A 22509-nucleotide genomic window follows, 5' to 3' on the forward strand; every position below is an offset into this window, starting at 1 on the left:
AAATTTTATAATATTTAGACCTTTAAGTAATTTAAAAATTTTATTTTTAATGTACTTCATTTAAGTATGGTAGTTTTCCTTTTTTTAATGAATGTGGGATTTTTACCATATATAAGACCTTTTAATTTTAAAAAATAAAAATAAAAAAAATTTACAAAATTATCTATATAATTTGTCTTAATGTTCTTGTTTTAATAAAAATATGTAATAATTTTGATATATACGAAGAAAGTTATACATTATGAAATAAAACCATTATAGATTGTAATCCAATCAAAAAAGTTAATAGTAAGAGAAATTTTCACTTTTCTTTTGAAGAAATATGCATGCACAAGGTATTAGTATAAGTGATATGTGTTTAAAAATTTATGATTTTATTTTATTTCTAATAAAATTTATGCATTATAAAATAAATGTTATTTGTTAAAATTAATTTTAAATTTTTAAAATATATTTAGAATTTTTGATATAAAATCTACAAAATCACTAATCTATATCATTTAATTTATTTTTTAAAAATTGTTTTTTATAAATGGTAATAAAAATAAATTTGATTAAAATGTCGATTTCAATGTTTCACTTAGATCAAAAGTATAACATCTTATTGTAGAATCACTTAGATTCTCTTCCCAAATTAAATTCTTATAACTTTCTCATTGATTGTCAACCCATTAATTCCTTGGATTGCCAATTATAACTCCTCATTTATGATTTTTCATAACATCTATTTATAAATAAAATGCCAATATATTTTGGGAGTTACAATATGCTTCTTAGATGTAATTGACACCCCATTTGTACACTATAATAATATTTATTTGGTCCATCTCAGAAAACGAAAAATCACACATGATAAAACAATATATAGGGAGAGAGATCAACAATTATTATATGTGAGATATTAATAAGTTAAAATTTTCAGTTTATATGCCAATAATAGCATGTTGTGATGTTTAAGTTGTTGTGGTGTTGTTCTTGCCATCAAGGTTCAAATCCCACAGGTTCATAGCTCCGGATTAAAAGCATTTAGCCATTAAAAAAAAAAATTGTCAGTTTATATTTTATTATTTTTGTGATGAACAAACAATTAATATATTTATCATGAGTGATTAATGAAAATTTAAAGTCTGAAAAAAGATTGAAGTAATTAATAATATGAGAACAAGCATGATGTCCTCCATTTATTCTTTTATTTTATTTTCTGGATTCCTTTGAGTAAATCTTAAGGGAATAGAGCTTAACCAATTACTATGTTATAATTTTGATATTAATAAAAATAATTGATTAAATGTCGATATAATTCATATGTATGTATATAATTAAATCGATTATATTGTTGATTTGTAAAATAGAATTCAATGAGATAAATTATGAAAATTATTATTGACTACCAACAAACAACTTATCAATTGTTTATATAAAATAATCATAAAAAAAATTTATTAATAAATAGATCTAAAATTTTAAAAAATCAAATAATAATAAAATTATCAAAATCTCAATTTTCAATTATAATTTAAAATTATCCATTAGACGAAACAAACAATAATATTAATATTAAATATATATACTAAATTGACTTTTGAAATGATAACAATTTCACCTAAACAAAGACCACAAATTTGTAAATGCTTGTAATACTCTCTCTTCTTCTCCCACCATTACCATTACTCTCTCTTCTTCTCCCACAACTTCTTTTATACTCTTTACCTTACCGTTTCTATGCACTATATCACCAAGAATATCTATAAGGCTACAACCTTGTCTCAACACATATACAAACACCCATTTCCCACGTGTCAGCATCGAACTACTCTGCGTACGTGTACTGAACGGGAGAAACGAATGGTCGATCCTATGACCGACAAACATCTTTATAACGATACAGACGATAGCCGCATCCGAAGCATGCGTCTTCCCGAATTCTAACAATCCTTCTCTCTCTCTATTCACGGTGAGGTTGGGAAAGGAAAGAGACTCCATTACGGACTCAACGCTACTCGCTGCCCTTCCAAATATGAACGTCTGACGAGGCCATTTCTGCAACAAATTGTTCGAGTCAATAAAATTAAATACGTAAGAATAGTTTCTGTTATTTAAACAATAGACAAGATTACCTTTATAGTCTGAATGCAGGGCTGGAGAGCTGATTTCTTCTTTGCTGCTAGCTGCAACGTTTTCAATTTCTCCACGTCCTCCCAAATTTGCATACCTCTGGACTCCCACGATGTGAGTGCTTTGAGAAATTTGTCGCAGCGAATTATTGAGATGTCTTTGATGGAATGTAAATCTACAAAACTCGAGGGCTCATCTAAATCAGTACAATCACTTATGCAAAGAGATCTGAGGTTTATGAGACCAGTGATGCCTTTTATATTCTTCAGTCTTTCACATAATACCAGTTCTATAGTTTGCAGCGATCTTGGCAAGCTCTCAATACACGTTAGATCATTATTGAAAGAAAGAATGAGAGTTTCAAGGCTGGGACAGCAGTCTTCAGGTAGTGATATTCTTGACACATCTGTCCGACGTATATCTATCTTCTTGAGCATATTTAGACGCTCCAGGAATTCCGGTACAGAATTGAACATGGCAGGACCATGAAGGTATAGTTCAGTGAGACTGGACAAATTTTCAAGAGAGGGAGGGAAGCTTGTTACCAAGTTACCATTTATAGCGAGTACACTCAAGCTCGTCAGATTTCCAATAGAGGATGGTAGGCTCTTCAAGAAATTACTTCCTATCTCTAGAGTTTCCAGTTTCTGAAGTTGACCAATGGTATCCGGAACCTCCCTTAAGCTCGTATAATCAACATGGAGCTCTCTCAAATACACTTGATCTGTGATTCGATTTGGCAATTCTACCAGGTTACGGCAGAAAGAGAAATCCAAATACTCCAGCTTTTGCATGTTTTCCAGCATGTCTAATCTAAACCTGAGTTGTTCACAGAGACATAAATTTAGATATTGAAGGCGTCTTAGCTGCTTGAAAGAAACTGGCAAACTCTGCAACCTCTTACAGTAGTGCAAATTTATATGCCGCAGGTTTGTCAGATCCCCGAAACGGCTAGGTAGTGAAGACAACATCTCACAATTGATTAATTGCAGCCACTCCAGAGATGAGAGAAGACAAAACTCTTCAGGGAGATTCTTAATTGATTTACAAAAACAGAGATCTATCCTTTTCACTTCCTTCAGACGTCCTATTGACGTTGGAACTCTTTTTAATATATAAGCATCTTCTATGAGCAGTTCTCTTAACTGCTCTGGAGGCTGCAGAGAGAGCTTTTGTCAGTTCAGTTAACACAGAAACATAGCAGGAAAAAATGTAAGACTGGAAGTTTTACTATGTTACTATCAGTAAAGAAAATACTTACGTTATCTGTATCAGACCATAACTCTCTTAAGTTCACAGCATCATAGAGCTTCAAATATCTCAATTTTCTCAGTGAAAGCCACGAGGGTAATTTTCTCTTCTTAAAATCGAGCACACGAAGCCATATAAGGTCCTCTGATGGTGTCGCGAAATCTTTGATAAACTTTGTTTTTCTGCCAGTGAAAAGTTGTAATCCGCGCGAGATAAGCTGCCGATGACGCAATGGCTCGTCAGTATATTCTAATCCAGCAGCAAATATGCCTCTAATGGACCTTTCCTGAATGGAAAAACCAACAGCACAGATGAAAGATGTAATGTAAAAACCAGCAGGCACGCACACAAATGGAATATTCAATAAATTACTATCGAAAATTGTTTAAAAATAAAATATCAGAGGGGAGCTCACCCTGGCTTGTTTCTCTATATTAATTGTATTCTTTGGAAGCCATACACGAGAAGGTGAATGTCTCCTTGCAAGATCCCTTCCCAAATCCCTCAAATGGTCATGCATTGCTATTTTATTATGCTCGTCCATCTTAACTAGACACTTGTTAACAAGTGTTTCCCATCCATGCAAGCCACTCCATCCCGATCCATCCCATACGTCGATCGCCCAACTCATCTGCCCTCCAATAAAGAAACAAGCCACATCCATGAACATTTCTTTCTCTTCCTCGTCTAGTGCATTGTAGCTGACACTCAATCTCCCTTTGATATCCTCCGGCAAGAGTCTGGAGATCTTATGAAGCTGGGATTCCCAGTAATCCCTGGATCTGCCATAAACAAGTCCTCCAAAGACCTCCAGGGACAATGGCAATCCATTACAAGTTCCCAAAAACTCTTCAACCATATCTTCAAATCCCTCTTGTGGGTAGCATTGTGAAAAAGCATGCCAACAGAAAAGTTCCTTGGCATGAAAAGGATTCAGTCCCTTCATTCTATATAAGACGGAACCCCACTTTGCAAGGAGATTCAATTCACGAGTTGTGACAATGACAAGACTGCCGGATCCAAGGCAGTCCCTACTTGGCAACAAAGCATCCAGTTGGATCTTATGATCTACATCATCCAAGACGATGAGGGCACGAACAGATCTCAACCGATTTGCCAGAGCACTTTTGCCTTCTTCTATGTCATCGAAATCTAAGCCATTTAGACCAATGTCTTGCAGAAGCTTTTTCTGCTTCTCATGCAAAGCATTTCTGCTTGCAGCATCTCGCACTGCAAATACAAAACTACAGCTTTGGAAAGACGAGGATTTCCTGTTATAGAGCTCCTTGGCCAGCGTGGTTTTACCCACTCCACCCATCCCCACGATCCCCACAATTTGAACATTTTTCTCATTTTGGGCAGATCCAAGCGTACTTCTTTCAAAATCTACAACTACATCATCCAGTCCAATAGGATTTTGGGCTACCAGCAACGGCACCTTTCCCAGTAGCTTGGTTACCATATTTACAATATTCTTCAACAGCATCCCCTCATCTCTAAACATGTGCAACACATTTAAGGAAACATATATTGAACAAACATGAGAACTTACGGCAACCATTACACCAGAAATTGAAATAAGAGAAAGATAAGAATATGACAAGGAGATTTACTACTTACTTACTGTCCTTGACCACGAAGCCATTAAGAGATGAAACTTTCTCCAGTGCCGCCTTCCACTCCTCAACCCTTTTGCAAGAGTATCTTTGCTGCTCTTCGTGTTGGCAAAATGCAGGAGCATATTTTCCCTTTCCTTTAGCCACCCAGCGCAGATCAGCGGGATCAACGTGATAGAAGACAGGGATAATTTTATTACCTGTCTTGAGCATGAAAGAGAGCTCTGCTAAACACCAAGGGGAATTGGCATAGTTGGGAGAGAAAATGGCAAGATGAAGTGAGGCAGTGCGCATGGCCTGTTGGATATGTGCTGGAAAGTCGTCACCCAGTTGAAGGGAATGGGCATCAAGAAAGACGGATATTCCCAGAGCAGTAAGTTTGTGGCAGATGTTGGTGGCGAGGGGGTATTTGACATCAGGTCCGCAGTGGTTGATGAAAACATCGAAATATGTAGTGGGAGGAGGATGGGCAGAGGAGGAAGCAGCAACAGATACAGATAGAAAGGACGGTACAACCTCCTCGAAAGCATTTACAATCTCTGTAAGTGAAGAGGAAGTAGTTTCCATGATATTCGATTCAACTGGACTCTGCACGCAAAAACTTAGGCAAACTAATGAATCCCTAAGAAAACGCGCAAAAAATGGCTGTCAAAATTTGATAACCTAGAAGTTTAGGAATGGCATCTTGTAAAGCCGAGTTGAAATAGTCCACAAAGTAAAAGACGTACTCAAAGCGCGTTCTTATCTTCGATATTATTTAGCACGAATATCTTATCAAAGTCTTATGATGAAACCAACCTCGTTCAAACTTATGGAGCACGATAAATAATTGCTACGAAACTTCAAAGAGCCCTATTATACACGTCAGCACACTCCGATACTTTCGCCTATTATTTAGGCTAATATATGCACTCAATAAATTGTTAAGTTAGATGTAAGAGGTATTGTTTAGATGTGTATTTATGTTTGAATTGAAATTAGTATATTTATATTTTATAAATAAAATTTATGTATAAATGTTGAGATATCAAATTTAAAAAATCTTTACTTTTAACATTGATTAATTAATTTCATATGATTAATATTTAGTAAAATTTTATTTTATTTTTTTGAAATATGAAATGATTTGTATGCAAAAAGATTTTAAAAAATTTTAAAAATAGAAATTTCTTATAAATCTAGACTTAAAAATATACTTTGCAGAATTTAATCTTCTTTTAAATCTAGATTTAAAAATATAATTTTTTATGTATTTAATAAATAATAATAATATGAAGTTGCTTTTTAATTTTGATTTTAGTCTTAGTTTTTAACTTATTTTTAAAGTATCTTTTGTCTAGTTAAGAAAGTTGAGTGGGTGCCATTGTAATGTTATGCTTCTCGATGTAATAAAAAATAATGATTTAAATAAAAGTATATTTGGATATTCTAGATGAAGGGATTGACTCAGTTATGATAAAGATTTAATACTTAAATTTGAGATTAAATTTGAAAATAAATAATTGAAATGAAAAGTATACTACGAAACTTTAAAATGTGTGAAAACTTCAATCAAGATCAAAAGGGTGACTGAACTTTTTGAGTGCGAGTTTAAATTTTCTATGCGGCCTTGAACTCTAACAAATTAATATTACATTGCCTACTATTTTTTTTCCTCTTGTACATGTACCTACAAATAAAAATTAGGCATTGTTAAGAAGCACTTTTGGAAGTTGCTATGCTAGGTATGGGAGAAGTTAATAAGCTTACCTCCTTGAACTTTAGTCAAGACTCATTGATTGATTCAATGATAATTTTAAAAAGTTGGAAGGGACGCCAAGTAATGTATGCAACAAATGTGTAAGTAGCTAATAGTTCGTGAATTTTTAAGACATGGTGCAATATTTTAATTGATACTAGATTGATATATAAAGTAGTAGAATTATAACTTTATATAACCAACAGATGATGCTACCACGAAGAAGGACGACATCATGGCAACTCCTCGTCCAAACAATTTCTACTCTCCTTCCTCACAACTGCAAAGAATGGAGGAGCAAGAGCTGAAACAGTTTCCACCCGAGGAAGGAGGAATTGGTGGGCTTCTAGGCATCTTCGACACAAAGTGGAGGAGAAGGAGCCATTCAAAGTCAGTTGTGCTCTATGCTTTTGAACGGCAATTAAATAAAGTCACGCGTGAGTGTAGGGCCCGGCAATTAAGTGGAATATCGAGAAATTTCATGTATCGACATCATGGCAATTAAGTTGTGTCAAATCTACTTTATCGTGGTGGGGTGTAAGCAGACAAAAGACGTATTCAACACGATTTTCATTATTGCGTGGTATGACTGACCAGATACGTGGGGCAAGGAACACCTTTCATTTGAACTCACACGTTGGGCATAAAAATTATAAATCATCAAATTTATAATTATAATTATTTACATATTTACCTCACAATAAATAATTATTTACATCTATTTATAATAGAATGAATCAATTTTTGTCTTTTTTTAATAGAGATAAAAAAATTAAAAATAAATAAAATATTTACAATAAAAATGAACTATAAGATTTATATTAAAAAATTATAATAAATAAAAAGACTTAAATTTGCAATAAAAATAAACTCAAAAGATTAAAATGGAAAATAGACACGGTATAAATTTTCACTTAAAACCTATAATTATTCATATTTGAATACAGCGATTTCATTGAATTCAACTAATTAAAAATTTGCATACATGATAGTGTTTTCCAAAGCATAGTTTGGTTAGGCATGTCTTTGAACTTTAGCAAGTTAAAAGTCTTTTGTGAGTGTTGCACGTAACATTGCCTAAATACGATATTTTTTAGTGAGTGGTCGATACCCATAAAAATGATCTTTTTTGGTTTACCGTGAATTTAAGAAAACCCGACATGAGACTTTTGAACCTCCATTTCTGACAAATTTGTGATGTCCAAGGAAAATACAGCTGCAATCGATTTACAAGGACTGTTAGAAGCCGTATATAGGGGGATGCATTGCAGACTATAAAGGTAGGAACATTCTTCTGGCTCCATAGTTAGTGCCCACATTAAGAGTCATATATTCTAAGATAATGTTCATTCATCCTCTGGAATAATTTGAGGCATAGGCATTTTTCATTACATAGTGGGAAAGACAGGATAATTTGGGCGGGTAGTTCATCGGGCATTTATAAAGCCAAAGAAGGTTACTCACTTTTGAAACTCAGAAGAGCTGCAACCAATCCTAATATTCCGATTAGCCTATGCTGGAATAACGTGGGTCTACCCAAAGCTGGTATCTTCTCATGGGCAGCTTCCCAAAAAAGGATTCTTACTTCAGATTGGTTCTCAAAATTAGGATTCATGGGACCATCGAGATGCCCTCTTTGCGAATCTGAGGAAGAAAATGTGGATCACCTGCTCCTTAATTGTAGTTTCAGTCAGAGATGTTGGGATTGGCTTTGCTCAAGCCTTGGCTGGCCGACACCGAGACCTAGGGAGATTTCAGAATGGCTGATTAGTTGGCAACCTCCCCACACAAAGGATATATACCACTTAGTGTGGCAAATTGCGCCGACAATTCTCATATGGGAAATTTGGAAGGAGAGAAACAGGAGGATCTTTAAAGAATCAAAATTGAGGGTGGAATCACTTCTAAATAAGATCGAGGCAACAATTGTGGAAAAAGTCAATAATAGACTAAGACATGCATAGGAAAAGTCTATTAATTTAACCAGATGGGATGAGGTTCTTCGATCTAAGTGGAGGGGTTTAATAATCCCCCCGTTTATTGGGAATGGAGGTAAGCAGGCTAAGATAGATAGGAAGCTAACAAAATGGGCTCCCCCCCGAAAGGGCTGGGCTAAGCTAAACTTTGATGGTGCCTCTCGTGGGAATCGTGGTTTAGCAAGTATAGGGTGTGCTATTCATCAAGATAACGGTGTACTGATAGCTAGCATTAATAAGCCTATTGGCTTGGCTTCGAATAACATGGCTGAGTTTTCAGCATTGCGGGAGGGATTGATTATAGCTAAATCACTCAAGATTAAATATCTAGAAATAGAGGGGGATTCGTCCTTAACTATAAATGCAGTCAGGACTAGGGAAGTGTCAAACTGGAAATTGAAAGCGGAATTAAAAAGTATTCTGGATTTGATCAAATACTTTGAGGAAACTTCGGTTAAACATATTTATAGGGAAGTCAATTCTATAGCAGACAAGTTAGCCAATTTAGGGGCAGATGGTAATTCGTATGTTTTTAGGAAGGATAGCCCCATGGATTAATTTTAGGTGATGGTCGTGTCACCCCTTCATATCACTCCTCTCCTAGTCCTCTCCTAGTTCCACATTTATAAGCTCTAGGAAGGGTGGCCACAGCCTCCTTATATTAGTATTTTGGTAAACTAAGATTCAAATATATATATATATATATATATGTACTCACATATATATATATATATATATATATATATATATATATATATATATATGTATATATTTATAGTCAATCCCATATTCATCGGATTGATTCATGGTATATGATGTATTCACATATATATAAATATATACAAATATATATATTCATATATATAGATATGTGTATATATATACAATCATATATATATACATATATTCATATTCTCATATATATATGTATATGTGTGTGTATGTGTGGGTGTAAATAGAAACTTACACAATTGCACACACGCATATATACATATATATATACAGAATCTATATATATATATGAGTATGTATATATATAAATATATATATATATATATATTTATATAGATCCATATCTGAACCTTCATATATGATTGCATACTTTCTCCTGACCGATTCCTTGACTACCAAGTCTGTGAGTGGGTGCCAGGGGTGTTTCAGTCGTGTAGAGGGGTGATTGGTAGTAGTCTGGTTTCTCTGTTCTGGCTCTTGCAGGTTATCCCTCCAATGCATGTAATATGAGTTAAGATGGTCCTGGGCTGCGAAGGTATAGACTTAATTAAGGATTAAATCATATCTTTTAATGGCAATCTGGGTCTATCAGGCTATGTGTCTTCGAGCTATGGTTACTGGCTTTTTTTGATATTCGGTCTTCAAGATTCTACATATCGGTTAGAGTTGGTAATATTTCTAACTTAGGATACAAGCCTTGTTTTAAAACTGGGACAGATATTTCTGGTTTCTGTCTCGATGTTTGCATGACAGTAGAGGATTTTACAGAATAGCTTAGCATTCGATTTATCTCGATTTTGAGATACCCTGTCTATATCGTGTAGGGTTCATTCGGGTTCTTTCAAACGATTAAGGAATGGGTGGCAGGTTTTTTGTTGAGGTTTTGTGGAGGGTCGTAGAGGTTAACCCAGACTTAGTCATGGATTCAGATAATTAGTTGGTTCTATTGATGAAAGCATCTGGACAGTCCCTCTGCCCTTTTGTTGTTTCACTCCTTTCTCCAGGCATATTTATTTCTGTGTGCATCTGTATATTCTTATGATCCTGGCAGACTCAATGATAGATTTTTTCGCATATTGGCATATAAATACACATACATATGCATATGAAAATATTTATGTTTGGGAGAATCTGATCTCTGCAGAGTTAAAAGTAATTAAGAATCTGATAGAAATTGATCCTTTCCATTAGTAGGCAGAATTGTAGCCTGGATAATCTCTTAAATTGAAACCCAAAAGGTTAAGATGGTTTCAAGCTAAGGGATATCCAGGCTATAATCCTCTTACATAAATAGAAAGATGTAATTATTCATTGTATGATTGCAGCAAATTATTATGTTTACTATGCTTCTAACAGTCTGGCAAAGTAAGTTGCAATAAGGTTTTGCAGATTCGGGAAACAGGACAGAAGTTAAAGCTCGAAGCATTAGTGGATTAGCCAAAGTTGGGAAGATGGATTCAACCGGAAAGTGCTGAAAGTTTTTATGTACAAAAAGAATCTAAAATGTCTTAATATGTCAGCCTCCATCCTCTGATGAGGATTTGTAAAAATGTACAGTTGGTTATAATATCTGATCCCAGAAGGGATCTGGGCTAGACCAGAGGTTTTCTTATCTCCATTCTTTCCTACCGGTGCCCACACTGAATGGAGATGTAATATTTTTTATAAAAAAATAATAAAATTTTGGCTTCGGCCTTTTATCGATCAAAAAAAAAAATATGAAGTTGCTTTTTAATTTTGATTTTAGTCTTAGTTTTTAACTTATTTTTAAAGTATCTTTTGTCTAGTTAAGAAAGTTGAGTGGATGCCATTGTAATGTTAAGCTTCTCGATGTAATAAAAAATAATGATTTAAATAAAAGTATATTTGGATATTCTAGATGAAGGGATTGACTCAGTTATGATAAAGATTTAATACTTAAATTTGAGATTAAATTTGAAAATAAATAATTGTAATGAAAAGTATACTACGAAACTTTAAAATATGTGAAAACTTCAATCAAGATCAAAAGGGTGACTGAACTTTTTGAGTGCGAGTTTAAATTTTCTATACGGCCTTGAACTCTAACAAATTAATATTACATTGCCTAGTATGTTTTTTCCTCTTGTGCATGTACCTACAAATAAAAATTAGGCATTGTTAAGAAGCACTTTTGGAAGTTGCTATGCTAGGTATGGGAGAAGTTAATAAGCTTACCTCCTTGAACTTTAGTCAAGACTCATTGATTGATTCAATGATAATTTTAAAAAGTTGGAAGGCACTCCAAGTAATGTATGCAACAAATGTGTAAGTAGCTAATAGTTTAGTGAATTTTTAAGACATGGTGCAATATTTTAATTGATACTAGATTGGTATATAAAGTAGTAGAATTATAACTTTATATAACCAACAGATGATGCTACCACGAAGAAGGACGACATCATGGCAACTCCTCGTCCAAACAATTTCTACTCTCCTTCCTCACAACTGCAAAGAATGGAGGAGCAAGAGCTGAAACAGTTTCCACCCGAGGAAGGAGGAATTGGTGGGCTTCTAGGCATCTTCGACACAAAGTGGAGGAGAAGGAGCCATTCAAAGTCAGTTGTGCTCTATGCTTTTGAACGGCAATTAAATAAAGTCACGCGTGAGTGTAGGGCCCGGCAATTAAGTGGAATATCGAGAAATTTCATGTATCGACATCATGGCAATTAAGTGGTGTCAAATCTACTTTATCGTGGTGGGGTGTAAGCAGACAAAAGACGTATTCAACACGATTTTCATTATTGCGTGGTATGACTGACCAGATACGTGGGGCAAGGAACACCTTTCATTTGAACTCACACGTTGGGCATAAAAATTATAAATCATCAAATTTATAATTATAATTATTTACATATTTACCTCACAATAAATAATTATTTACATCTATTTATAATAGAATGAATCAATTTTTGTCTTTTTTTAATAGAGATAAAAAAATTAAAAATAAATAAAATATTTACAATAAAAATGAACTATAAGATTTATAGTAAAAAATTATAATAAATAAAAAGACTTAAATTTGCAATAAAAATAAACTCAAAAGATTAAAATGGAAAATAGACATGGTATAAATTTTCACTTAAAACCTATAATTATTCATATTTGAATACAGCTATTTCATTGAATTCAACTAATTAAAAATTTGCATACATGATAGTGTTTTCCAAAGCATAGTTTGGTTAGGCATGTCTTTGCACTTTAGCAAGTTAAAAGTCTTTTGTGAGTGTTGCACGTAACATTGCCTAAATACGATATTTTTTAGTGAGTGGTCGATACCCGTAAAAACGATCTTTTTTGGTTTACCGTGAATTTAAGAAAAACCCGACATGAGACTTTTGAACCTCCATTTCTGACAAATTTGTGATGTCCAAGGAAAATACAGCTGCAATCGATTTACAAGGACTGTTAGAAGCCGTATATAGGGGGATGCATTGCAGACTATAAAGGTAGGAACATTCTTCTGGCTCCATAGTTAGTGCCCACATTAAGAGTCATATATTCTAAGATAATGTTCATTCATCGTTATCACAGCCAAAGCTATTTCTAACCTATAGAATATAGGTGTAGAGTTAAGAGTCATATATTCTAAGATAATGCCCATTCATCATTATCACAATGAAAGCTATTTCTAACCTATAGAATATAGGTGTAGAGTTGCGGGTGAATTCACAAAGCTGGTTCCCACTTTTGCCAACGAAGGAATTTGGCGAAAGTGGGAATTTCGGATTTGCCCATGTTCGAGCGAAATAGGAATGTTCGCTCGGACTACCCCTGGCAGTCCGAGCGAACCAACCTTCTGACTTGGGTTCGCTCAAACATTGCGCAACTTTTGGGTTCGAGCGAACCCATTAAAATATTAATATTTTAATTGGTTCACTCGAACCCCCCATTCGCTCGAACCCTTTTCGGTTAGGGTTTTTTTTCTAAATTTATAAATATCAAAAATGACAGTTAAAAGGTCATTATCAAATTTGACTTTTTCTGTCTGGTGGGGGTTGGATCGAACCAGTCGTCAGCATCACGTCACCAAACTTTGTCTGCAGCAGTTAGCATCTTTCCTATTTTAGTTTTCGACCTTTGTTATATCAGGTGCACAAAATAACCCTTTGTTTGGTTTAATAATGTTTTTTTAATTAAATTTGTAAATAATTTGTTTGTTAATTTATTTTTTTAATTAAATAATTGTATATAGTTATTGTTTTTCAACATTTTAGAAAAATGTTTGATAATTTATTGTTTTTCATTATTTTAGAAAAATGTTTGATAATTTAATGTTTTGATTGAAATGTGTCAATTTGTTTTTAAAATTACATAATTGTATAGATGTATATTTTTTTCGACATTTTAAAAAATTGTTATGAAAAACATAGAAAACTAACCTGTAGTAAATCAGAACTTAGAAAAACATTAGCAAAAAAAGAAAAACGTTAGAAAAATTAATTTAAATAAACATTAGAAAATTTAGATAACAAATTTAAACAAATTAAATTTCCTCTACAATGTGACCCATTTTCACATCCTATTACATGCACAACATGACCCCTTAAGACCACATATGACACTATACGTTCCCTTAGGAGGTCATAGAAGATCACATATAACATAGTAGTGTACATGTATGACATTCCCTTTAGGATCACATCTAGTGTCCTAAGGGGTCATACGTGGTTCTAAGGGGTCACACATGTGTTATAACACATGCGTGACCCCTTAGAACCGCATATGCCCTCTTATAAAATTGTAGTGTGAACGACATACCCCTTAGTCCATCAAATAGTGTCATAACACATGTGTGACCCATTACAACCACATATGACCCTTTATAAAATCCTAGTATGAACGACATACCCCTTAGTCCATCACATGGCGTCTTAAGGGGTCGTATGTGGTCCTAAGGGGTCACGCATGCATTAACACATGCGTGACCCCTTAGTAGGTCACATAGGACCCCTTATAACATCCTACTATACATATGACATTCCCCTTAGGATCACATAGTGTCATAAGGGGTCATATGTGGTCCTGAGGGGTCATGCATGTGTTATAACACATGCATGAACCCTTAGAACCGCATATGACACCTTATAAAATCCTAGTGTGAACGACATATGCCTTAATTCATCACATAGTGTCTTAAGGGGTCGTATGTTGTCATAAGGGGTCACGCATGCATTAACACATGCGTGACCCCTTAGTAGGTCACATATGACCCCTTATAACATCCTACTGTACATATGACATTCCCCTTAGGATCATATAGTGTCCTAAGGGGTCATATGTGGTTAGAATCACATATGACCCCTTATAGATTCCTAGTGTGAACGACATACCCCTTAGTCCATCACATAGTGTCTTAAGGGGTCGTATGTGGTCCTAAGGGGTCACGCATGCATTAACACATGCGTGACCCCTTAGTAGGTCACATATGACCCCTTATAACATCCTGTTGTACATATGACATTCCCCTTAGGATCATATAGTGTCCTAAGGGGTCATATGTGGTTAGAACCACATATGACCCCTTATAAAATCCTAGTGTGAACGACATACCCCTTAGTTCATCACATAGTGTCTTAAGGGGTCGTATGTGGTCCTAAGGGGTCATGCATGCATTGACACATGTGTGACCCCTTAGTAGGTCACATATGACCCCTTATAACATCCTACTGTACATATGACATTCCCCTTAGGATCATATAGTGTCCTGAGGGGTCACACATGCATTAACACATGTGTGACCCCTTAGTAGGTCACATATGACCCCTTATAACATCCTACTATACATATGACATTCCCCTTAGGATCATATAGTGTCCTAAGGGGTCATATGTGGTTAGAACCACATATGACCCCTTATAAAATCCTAGTGTGAACGACATACCCCTTAGACCATCACATAGTGTCTTAAGGGGTCGTATGTTGTCCTTAGGATCATATAGTGTCCTAACATATGACGTGTTAGATCTCTCTATTCTTGAATTTTTTATGTATGTCAAAGATTTAAATATATACACATGTTAGATCTCTCTATCTCTCTAAAATATATGTTATCTCTAGATCTGAAATATATGTTCTCTCTCTCTCTCACTGAAATATTTGAAATTTTTACATGTATTTTTTGAAAATGAAAATGATCTCTCTCTCTCTCTCTCATGAAAATGATCTCTCTCTCTCTCTGCTTACGTATTTATTTTACCTTTATGACATGTACCTAGATAGATGGCATCCCAGGATATACCTTCGCAGGCTTCTGATCAGGATCCACCTGCACAGGCTCCTGATCAGGATCCACCTGTGCAGGCTCCACATCAGGATCCACCTGCACAGGCTCCACATCAGGAGCCACCACAGTAGGATCCTCCACAGCAGGATCCCCCCTTGCCCGACATTGCTACTATTTTTCATTACAGTGATCGGGAGTTGCATAGGTTGAGGGCCACACTAGATGACCCTCGTACTGATGGTGTGTACAAGAGTACGTGCACGTCCATTTTTGACAGTTTGCGGACATTGAGGGACCGCTTAGCATCTCATACCTCATTCTCACCTAAGGTTATAGAGGATATATATAGACAGTTGAGGAGTGAGGTGAGGGGTCCTCATTCTTTTGCTGATGTGGTGGGGGTGGTCTCGAAGGAGACCATCAAGGAGAGATGCTACCCACAATATCAGGAGAAGAGTAAGGTGAGGGTATATCAGGTTACCAGATGTATCAACCCACAGGTTGCATCACTGATTTACCCACGATTCTTAGCAGCCCATGGTCGTTATCCTAATAACGACCATATTCTATTATACTTTGCATGGCAGGTATTTGCTGAGGTTCATTGTCAGATGAAACCAAACTACCTTGATATTCTGGGATACTATGGATAGGGGAGGGGCAGGATTGCTGATAGAGATGCATATCGTAGGCGTGATAGAGCTCCGCCTAGACACAGGGACCTTGTTGGCCAGAGATTTCCTGCAGTAGTCCCAGCCATGGCACCCATAGCGGATCATGTTGTGATTGCTTCTCAGAGAGAAGCAATTGATAGGATTGGACAGATTGCATCAGCAGCAGCCACCATATCTTCTGACAGGGTGGGCAGATATATGATGAGTCGACCACGTTCGCGATCATCCATAGATCATGCATCTTCTAGTCATGGGGGGGCTTCAGATTCAGATGATCGATATATTTCTGCTGGCATCCCCTCCCCAGATGAGGTAGCAGCTATAGTCGGAGGTAGTAGACATGTACAGATGTCGCAGTATTTAGCCGAGGACCTACTACATGCTTATAGTTTTATTTCATCTCGACTTGGGATACCATTGGGTGATGTTATAGAGGAGATTCTCAGAGATGGTCAGGCTACAGTGGCATCGATGCATACCCCGAGGGAGTCACAGCATTCTCATCACTCTACGCATGCTCCAGGCACTGACCCACCTACAGATCACTCTGTTGCTGCAGAGGAGGAGCTACGAGTTGATCAGTTCCATATAACAGATGAGGGCCGATTGGATTCATTTGAGGAGGAGATACGAGTTGATCAGGTACATATCACAGATGAGGGTTTGGACTCATTTGAGGATCAGCTGAGAGATTTGAGCCATACTGGATTTATGGACATGCTACTACAGTCAAACACTTCATCCACGATGCCCACTCATCTAGTTAGCCCCTTGCACTCCTCAGTGATACGTACAGCTAGAGAGAGATATGCAGGCACGAGTGATGTTGTTGATATGATCACGGGACAGGATCAGACTATACAGCCTACTCCAGGTGATACATAGGTATGTACATGTACATGTGCGTTTAAAATTTTAGAAGATATGTATACATACATTGCAAGTTTGTACCTGATAAATCTATATATATAGATCTCATGTTTAATAAATAATCTAGAGTTCTAAGTTTTAATTTGTAGATCATTTAAATTGATTGTGGACTAATCCTTAAATTGACAGTTAGCTCATGTCACTCCTTCCTTGAGCTCTGAGCATGTGCGTAGGAGAGATTCTTTAGATGTTGTTAGTGTATAGGTTAGTTATGGTTTTTGGTATATATATTTGATGTACATGCATGTCTAGAGAGATAGATATATTATATTTAATATTTAAATAAATTCTACTTTTGTAGGACTCCCCCTCAGATGGTCGCTCAGTTCGTAGCCGACATGATCCCTGTTGATTTGCTCCAGACTTTATAGCTCATTTACATTTATCTTTTTATATACTTTCATATTATATATATTCATGCACGTACATGGAGTTTAGACTCTAGATTATACTTTATACCTGGTTTGTGTTTGACTCTAGATTATACTTTATACTTTATACATGGAGTTTAGACTCTAGATTATACTTTATACCTAGTTTGTGTTTGACTCTAGATTATACTTTATACTTTATACATGGAGTTTAGACTTTAGATTATACTTTATAAGTTTTATACATGTTTGATTATATTAGATTTATACATGTTTGATTATATTCTAGATTTATGTACATGATGTTTGATTAAATTAGATTTAAATACATGTTTGATTAGATTGTATATTTCATGCATGTACAACGACTTGTTTAGACTCTACATTATACTTTATACCTGGTTTGTGTTTGATCAGATTATACATGTTTGATTATATTAGATTATATTAGATTATACATGAAATGAACAAACAAAACTTAATAGGTCATGTATTGAATAGTTCACATCCAATACATTGTAGGTATGTGAGCCTCTAGGTATGTATATTGTAGTTAAATAGTTCACAGATCATGTACATGTCCTAATTCCATATTAAATATCAATTTTACAAATGTACATATTACATTTTAATTTAAATATGCATTTTTTAATTAAATACAAATACAATTACATACAATTAAACATTTATGTACATTTAAATACATCCTAATTTGATATAATGTATAAATAAACTTAAAAAATATTTATCCTTTAGTTTCAAATGTTCAAGTTACTTGAGATCTAGAATTTATCTTGATTGTATTAATTAGATTTATACATGTTTGATTATCTATTAGATTTAATTTATACATGAAATGATTTTCAAATGTAAAAGAGTATGTATGATTATACATGTTTCAAGATTTTCAAACAAAAGAGTATGTATGAAATGAACAAACTAAACTTAATAGGTCATGTATTGAATAGTTCACATCCAGTACATGTATATTACATCTAGGTATGTATATTGTAGGTATGTGAGCTTCTAGGTATGTATATTGTAGTTAAATAGTTCACAACGTGTGCATGTCCTAATTCCATATTCAATATCAATTTTACAAATGTACATATTACATTTTAATTTAAATATGCATTTTTTAATTAAATACAAATACAATTACATACAATTAAACATGTGTACATTTAAATACATCCTAATTTGATATAATGTATAAATAAACTTAAAAAATATTTATCCTTTAGTTTCAAATGTTCAAGTTACTTGAGATCTAGAATTTATCTTGATTGTATTAATTAGATTTATACATGTTTGATTATCTATTAGATTTAATTTATACATGAAATGATTTTCAAATGTAAAAGAGTATGTATGATTATACATGTTTCAAGATTTTCAAACAAAAGAGTTTGTATGAAATGAACAAACTAAACTTAATAGGTCATGTATTGAATAGTTCACATCCAGTACATGTATATTACATCTAGGTATGTATATTGTAGGTATGTGAGCTTCTAGGTATGTATATTGTAGTTAAATAGTTCACAAAATGTGCATGTCCTAATTCCATATTAAATATCAATTTTACAAATGTACATATTACATTCTAATTTAAATAATATGCATTTTTTAATTAAATACAAATACAATTACATACAATTAAACATGCACATTTAAATACATCCTAATTTGATATAATGTATAAATAAACTTAAAAAATATTTATCCTTTAGTTTCAAAACAAGTTACTTGAGATCTAGAATTTATCTTGAACTTACATTAAAATTCAATTCATGTGGATTACTAAATGTATATATAGTTCATACCACATCAAGTGGTTCACAATGCTCTTCAATAACACTTAATATTTTGTCATGATCTTCACTATCTAGTCTCCACTTTTGAGACCGCCCTCAACGTGGAACTGTTTGAAGAATTAGGCCAACAACAATGACCAAGTGACTATACTGATATACCTTGTTGTCAATTTGGTATTCAATGAAATGAATCCCATGTTGAACAATTTTAACTTGTTTGAAATATGTCCCTTGCACTACAACTGATCCTGCATGTACAAGTATATAAGAAACATTCAAGAAATTAAAAAATTTCACATAAGCGATTTGTACATGTACATGTACATATTCAAATCAGAACTCAAACCTGTGGGAAATGACATTCCATCACTCATCTCAGATTTTGATAACTTCTTTCTCTCTTCTGTGCAATGCAATAAATAATAACTAACACCTTCTATATTTCCATCTTCTGCTATGACTGCAAAAATATCTCCTGCAATTTGACACAAGTTAAATAAATTCTAAGTTATATGTCATTTTTAAGGAAATGTTTACATGTGTACGTCATGTATGTACCTTTTTTAATCAATCATGAAATATGATTGTAATCAACAGAAATCAAAGGAATGTCTTCAAAGTTTTCATCCTCATTTGAATCCTCGTATGTCCTTTCTCTCTCCCTCTTCCTCCTTCCCATGCTCCTCAAGTCTCTTGCATGAAAACGCATATATAGGTTGTATATCCAAACAAAATTATTAAAGGGTATAAGCACAAAGCTGTGTCACACTTTTATAAAAGAAATAACCAATGATGATTCAAATTTTAAAATTGAATCAATAAAAATTGAAATATATGTTTTGAACTTTTAAATTATGTAAACTAATAAAATTTATATTTTTTTGTGTATTTTATGTTTGTAATTTAAACAAAAAAATTAAAAAATTATTTGAATATACTTTCTTATAAAGTAAACACTATAATTTAGTTGTTGATAAATTACTAAAATTGAAGTTACACAAGACATCACACTTTATACAATAAATTTTACCTTTTATTCTTCAATTTTTTGTGTATATTGATGACATGAAACTTTAATGCAAAAATACATTTTTAGCTATTTTTTATGTATATATATTTTCAATAAATTTGAAAAGTTGTGTGTATTGAAATATAAATTTTTCCATTTGGGATCATCCTTTTTTTTTAATTTATCCAAAGTAGAAAACAATTATTTCATCTCGACATAGACTATTTTCTCTAGTGCATTTGTTTTTTTTCTAAAAATTTTAAATAAATTTTAGTATTTTTCCTTTACAAGACAATCAACCTTATATTTTTATGTTGATGACCTCCTTTCAATAAAAATAAAATATAAAATATAAAAAAACTAATTAAAATATTAAAACATATATATTTCAGAAAATTCACTTATAGATATATAAAAAGGTATTTTTACATTTCAAAAAAAATATTATTATAAGAGTAGGAGTTGTTCAAATATTGAGTTTTTTAATTTTTTTTGGTAATTAGGTCCAAAGTGGTCTAAAATATACATTTAGTAGACAATTCCAATTGGAAAAGTTGTGCCCCATATATAAGATAGCTATAATGAATCTCTATAGGCCATATGTTTGCATAAAATTAATTTTTAGTTAGAATTACTTAAATTCACTTATGCTGATAAGTTGGTATGAAATGTGACATAGATTTGTGCTTTTACCCTAACACCATGCCTCAAATAGTTTGCAATTGATGCTTGGTGACTTTCAAACACCCAGGCATAGGATTTCACAATGTTGATTTCTTACACATAGTCATAAGACTTAAATGGCTATGATGCCATGTTGACAAAGATAAAATGCTTGATGTATTAAAATTGATGAGTAACTATAGCATTTGTAGGGATAGAAGCATAATTAGTTGATGAAACTGCATATCCACCTTAACTAAATAAAACTAAACAATATAATATATAAATGATGCACTTGTCAAAATTTAAGTTTATTTAAATATTATTCTAATCTAAAACTATCTAAAGATGTAATATTCCAACATGTATTAGTCTCTTGTACAAGCAACCTGAAACCTTAATGAAGTTGAGGGGACTATTTAGGAGATGCATTGTCTTAACACTAGCATTGATATTGGTAACATTTTAGAGGAATGTAAGCATTTTCTTCACATAAGGTGTTGGTTCAATTGATAGTCTATTCATACCATCTTTAAAAAAGGCAATCAATAAAATATCATCACACGCTTTCTAGAAAGGAAATTGAGTCTTTTCAAGTAATGAACATTTCAAGCCCTACTCTCTAGGATGGTTATAATAAGAAAAAATACACAAGGGACTTTATATCGATTTTAAAATTAATAATCATATTCAAAATAAATTAATAAATGCTTTAATATATAATACAAAATTTATGTACTTGGCTTAGTTCAAGGCCACCCCATGCAACCTTGACTTTCTCAATCTAAATTTAAAATTAATTATGGCCCCAAGCCACACAAATTAATGTTACTATTAGCTAGTAAATCACACTCCAAAATGTTTGAATTGCACCCTTAGGACTTGCATAAAAGTACATTATAGATCATTTCAATAATCCTTTACTCATCCATTCCAATTATGATAACCGCTTAATATCCATATTATATGGGGAGGGATCATTCACTAGTCACACCTTTGTCAGACCTTAGCCTTTGCATCGGTCATCTTATTTACATCATTTGTTGCATCAATAAATATCAAGACTTTAGTTCTTGTACTTTTTCTATCACTCTAGCATCAATTGACACATGCACCATGTCTCAAAAACTCACCAACATTGTTAGCTACCTGCACATTTATTGCATACACTCCTTTGTGTCTCTTTCAACTTTTTAATCTATGACCGAATCAATCAAAGAGGCTTAAGAAATGTGGAAGGAGAGAAGCTAATTAATTTCCAAGTCAAGCATAATAACGTCTAATAATGTTTCTCAAAACCATCAAATTTTTATTTGTAGATACATACACAAGAAGACAATTTTATAAGACAATGAAACCCCCTAAATTCTTAG

At 33.6% G+C, this 22509-nt stretch overlaps 1 protein-coding gene across 2 annotated transcripts; it reads right to left on the reverse strand.

The window, feature by feature from the left end:
• Positions 1-1541: 1541 nt before the first annotated feature.
• LOC131046324 (disease resistance protein RPV1) lies at positions 1542-5747 on the reverse strand. 2 transcript variants are annotated; one of them, XM_057980039.2, is made up of 5 exons: positions 4987-5747; positions 3782-4862; positions 3377-3583; positions 2118-3272; positions 1542-2040 (listed from the first exon to the last, which is right to left on the reverse strand). In XM_057980039.2, the coding sequence occupies exons 1-5, from the start codon at positions 5547-5549 to the stop codon at positions 1600-1602; spliced, it is 3447 nt and encodes a 1148-aa protein (XP_057836022.2). In that variant the 5' UTR covers positions 5550-5747; the 3' UTR covers positions 1542-1599. The 2 variants fall into 2 exon arrangements, with proteins under 2 accessions (XP_057836022.2, XP_057836021.2); XM_057980038.2 differs by having other exon boundaries at positions 3377-3652.
• Positions 5748-22509: the final 16762 nt, after the last annotated feature.

Source organism: Cryptomeria japonica, chromosome 2 (genome assembly GCF_030272615.1).
Source record: "Cryptomeria japonica chromosome 2, Sugi_1.0, whole genome shotgun sequence".
NCBI classification, from domain to species: domain Eukaryota; kingdom Viridiplantae; phylum Streptophyta; class Pinopsida; order Cupressales; family Cupressaceae; genus Cryptomeria; species Cryptomeria japonica.

What these genes read in the sequence shown, in the direction of transcription:
- LOC131046324 (XM_057980038.2), bottom strand. Translation starts at nt 5,549, where the DNA reads ATGGAAACTACTTCCTCTTCACTTACAGAGATTGTAAATGCTTTCGAG. An exon ending in ATATAGAGAAACAAGCCAGG is followed by an intron (nt 3,653 to 3,781) that starts GTGAGCTCCCCT and finishes TTTTCCATTCAG; the next exon opens with GAAAGGTCCATTAGAGGCAT. An exon ending in CCTGCATTCAGACTATAAAG is followed by an intron (nt 2,041 to 2,117) that starts GTAATCTTGTCT and finishes AATTTGTTGCAG; the next exon opens with AAATGGCCTCGTCAGACGTT.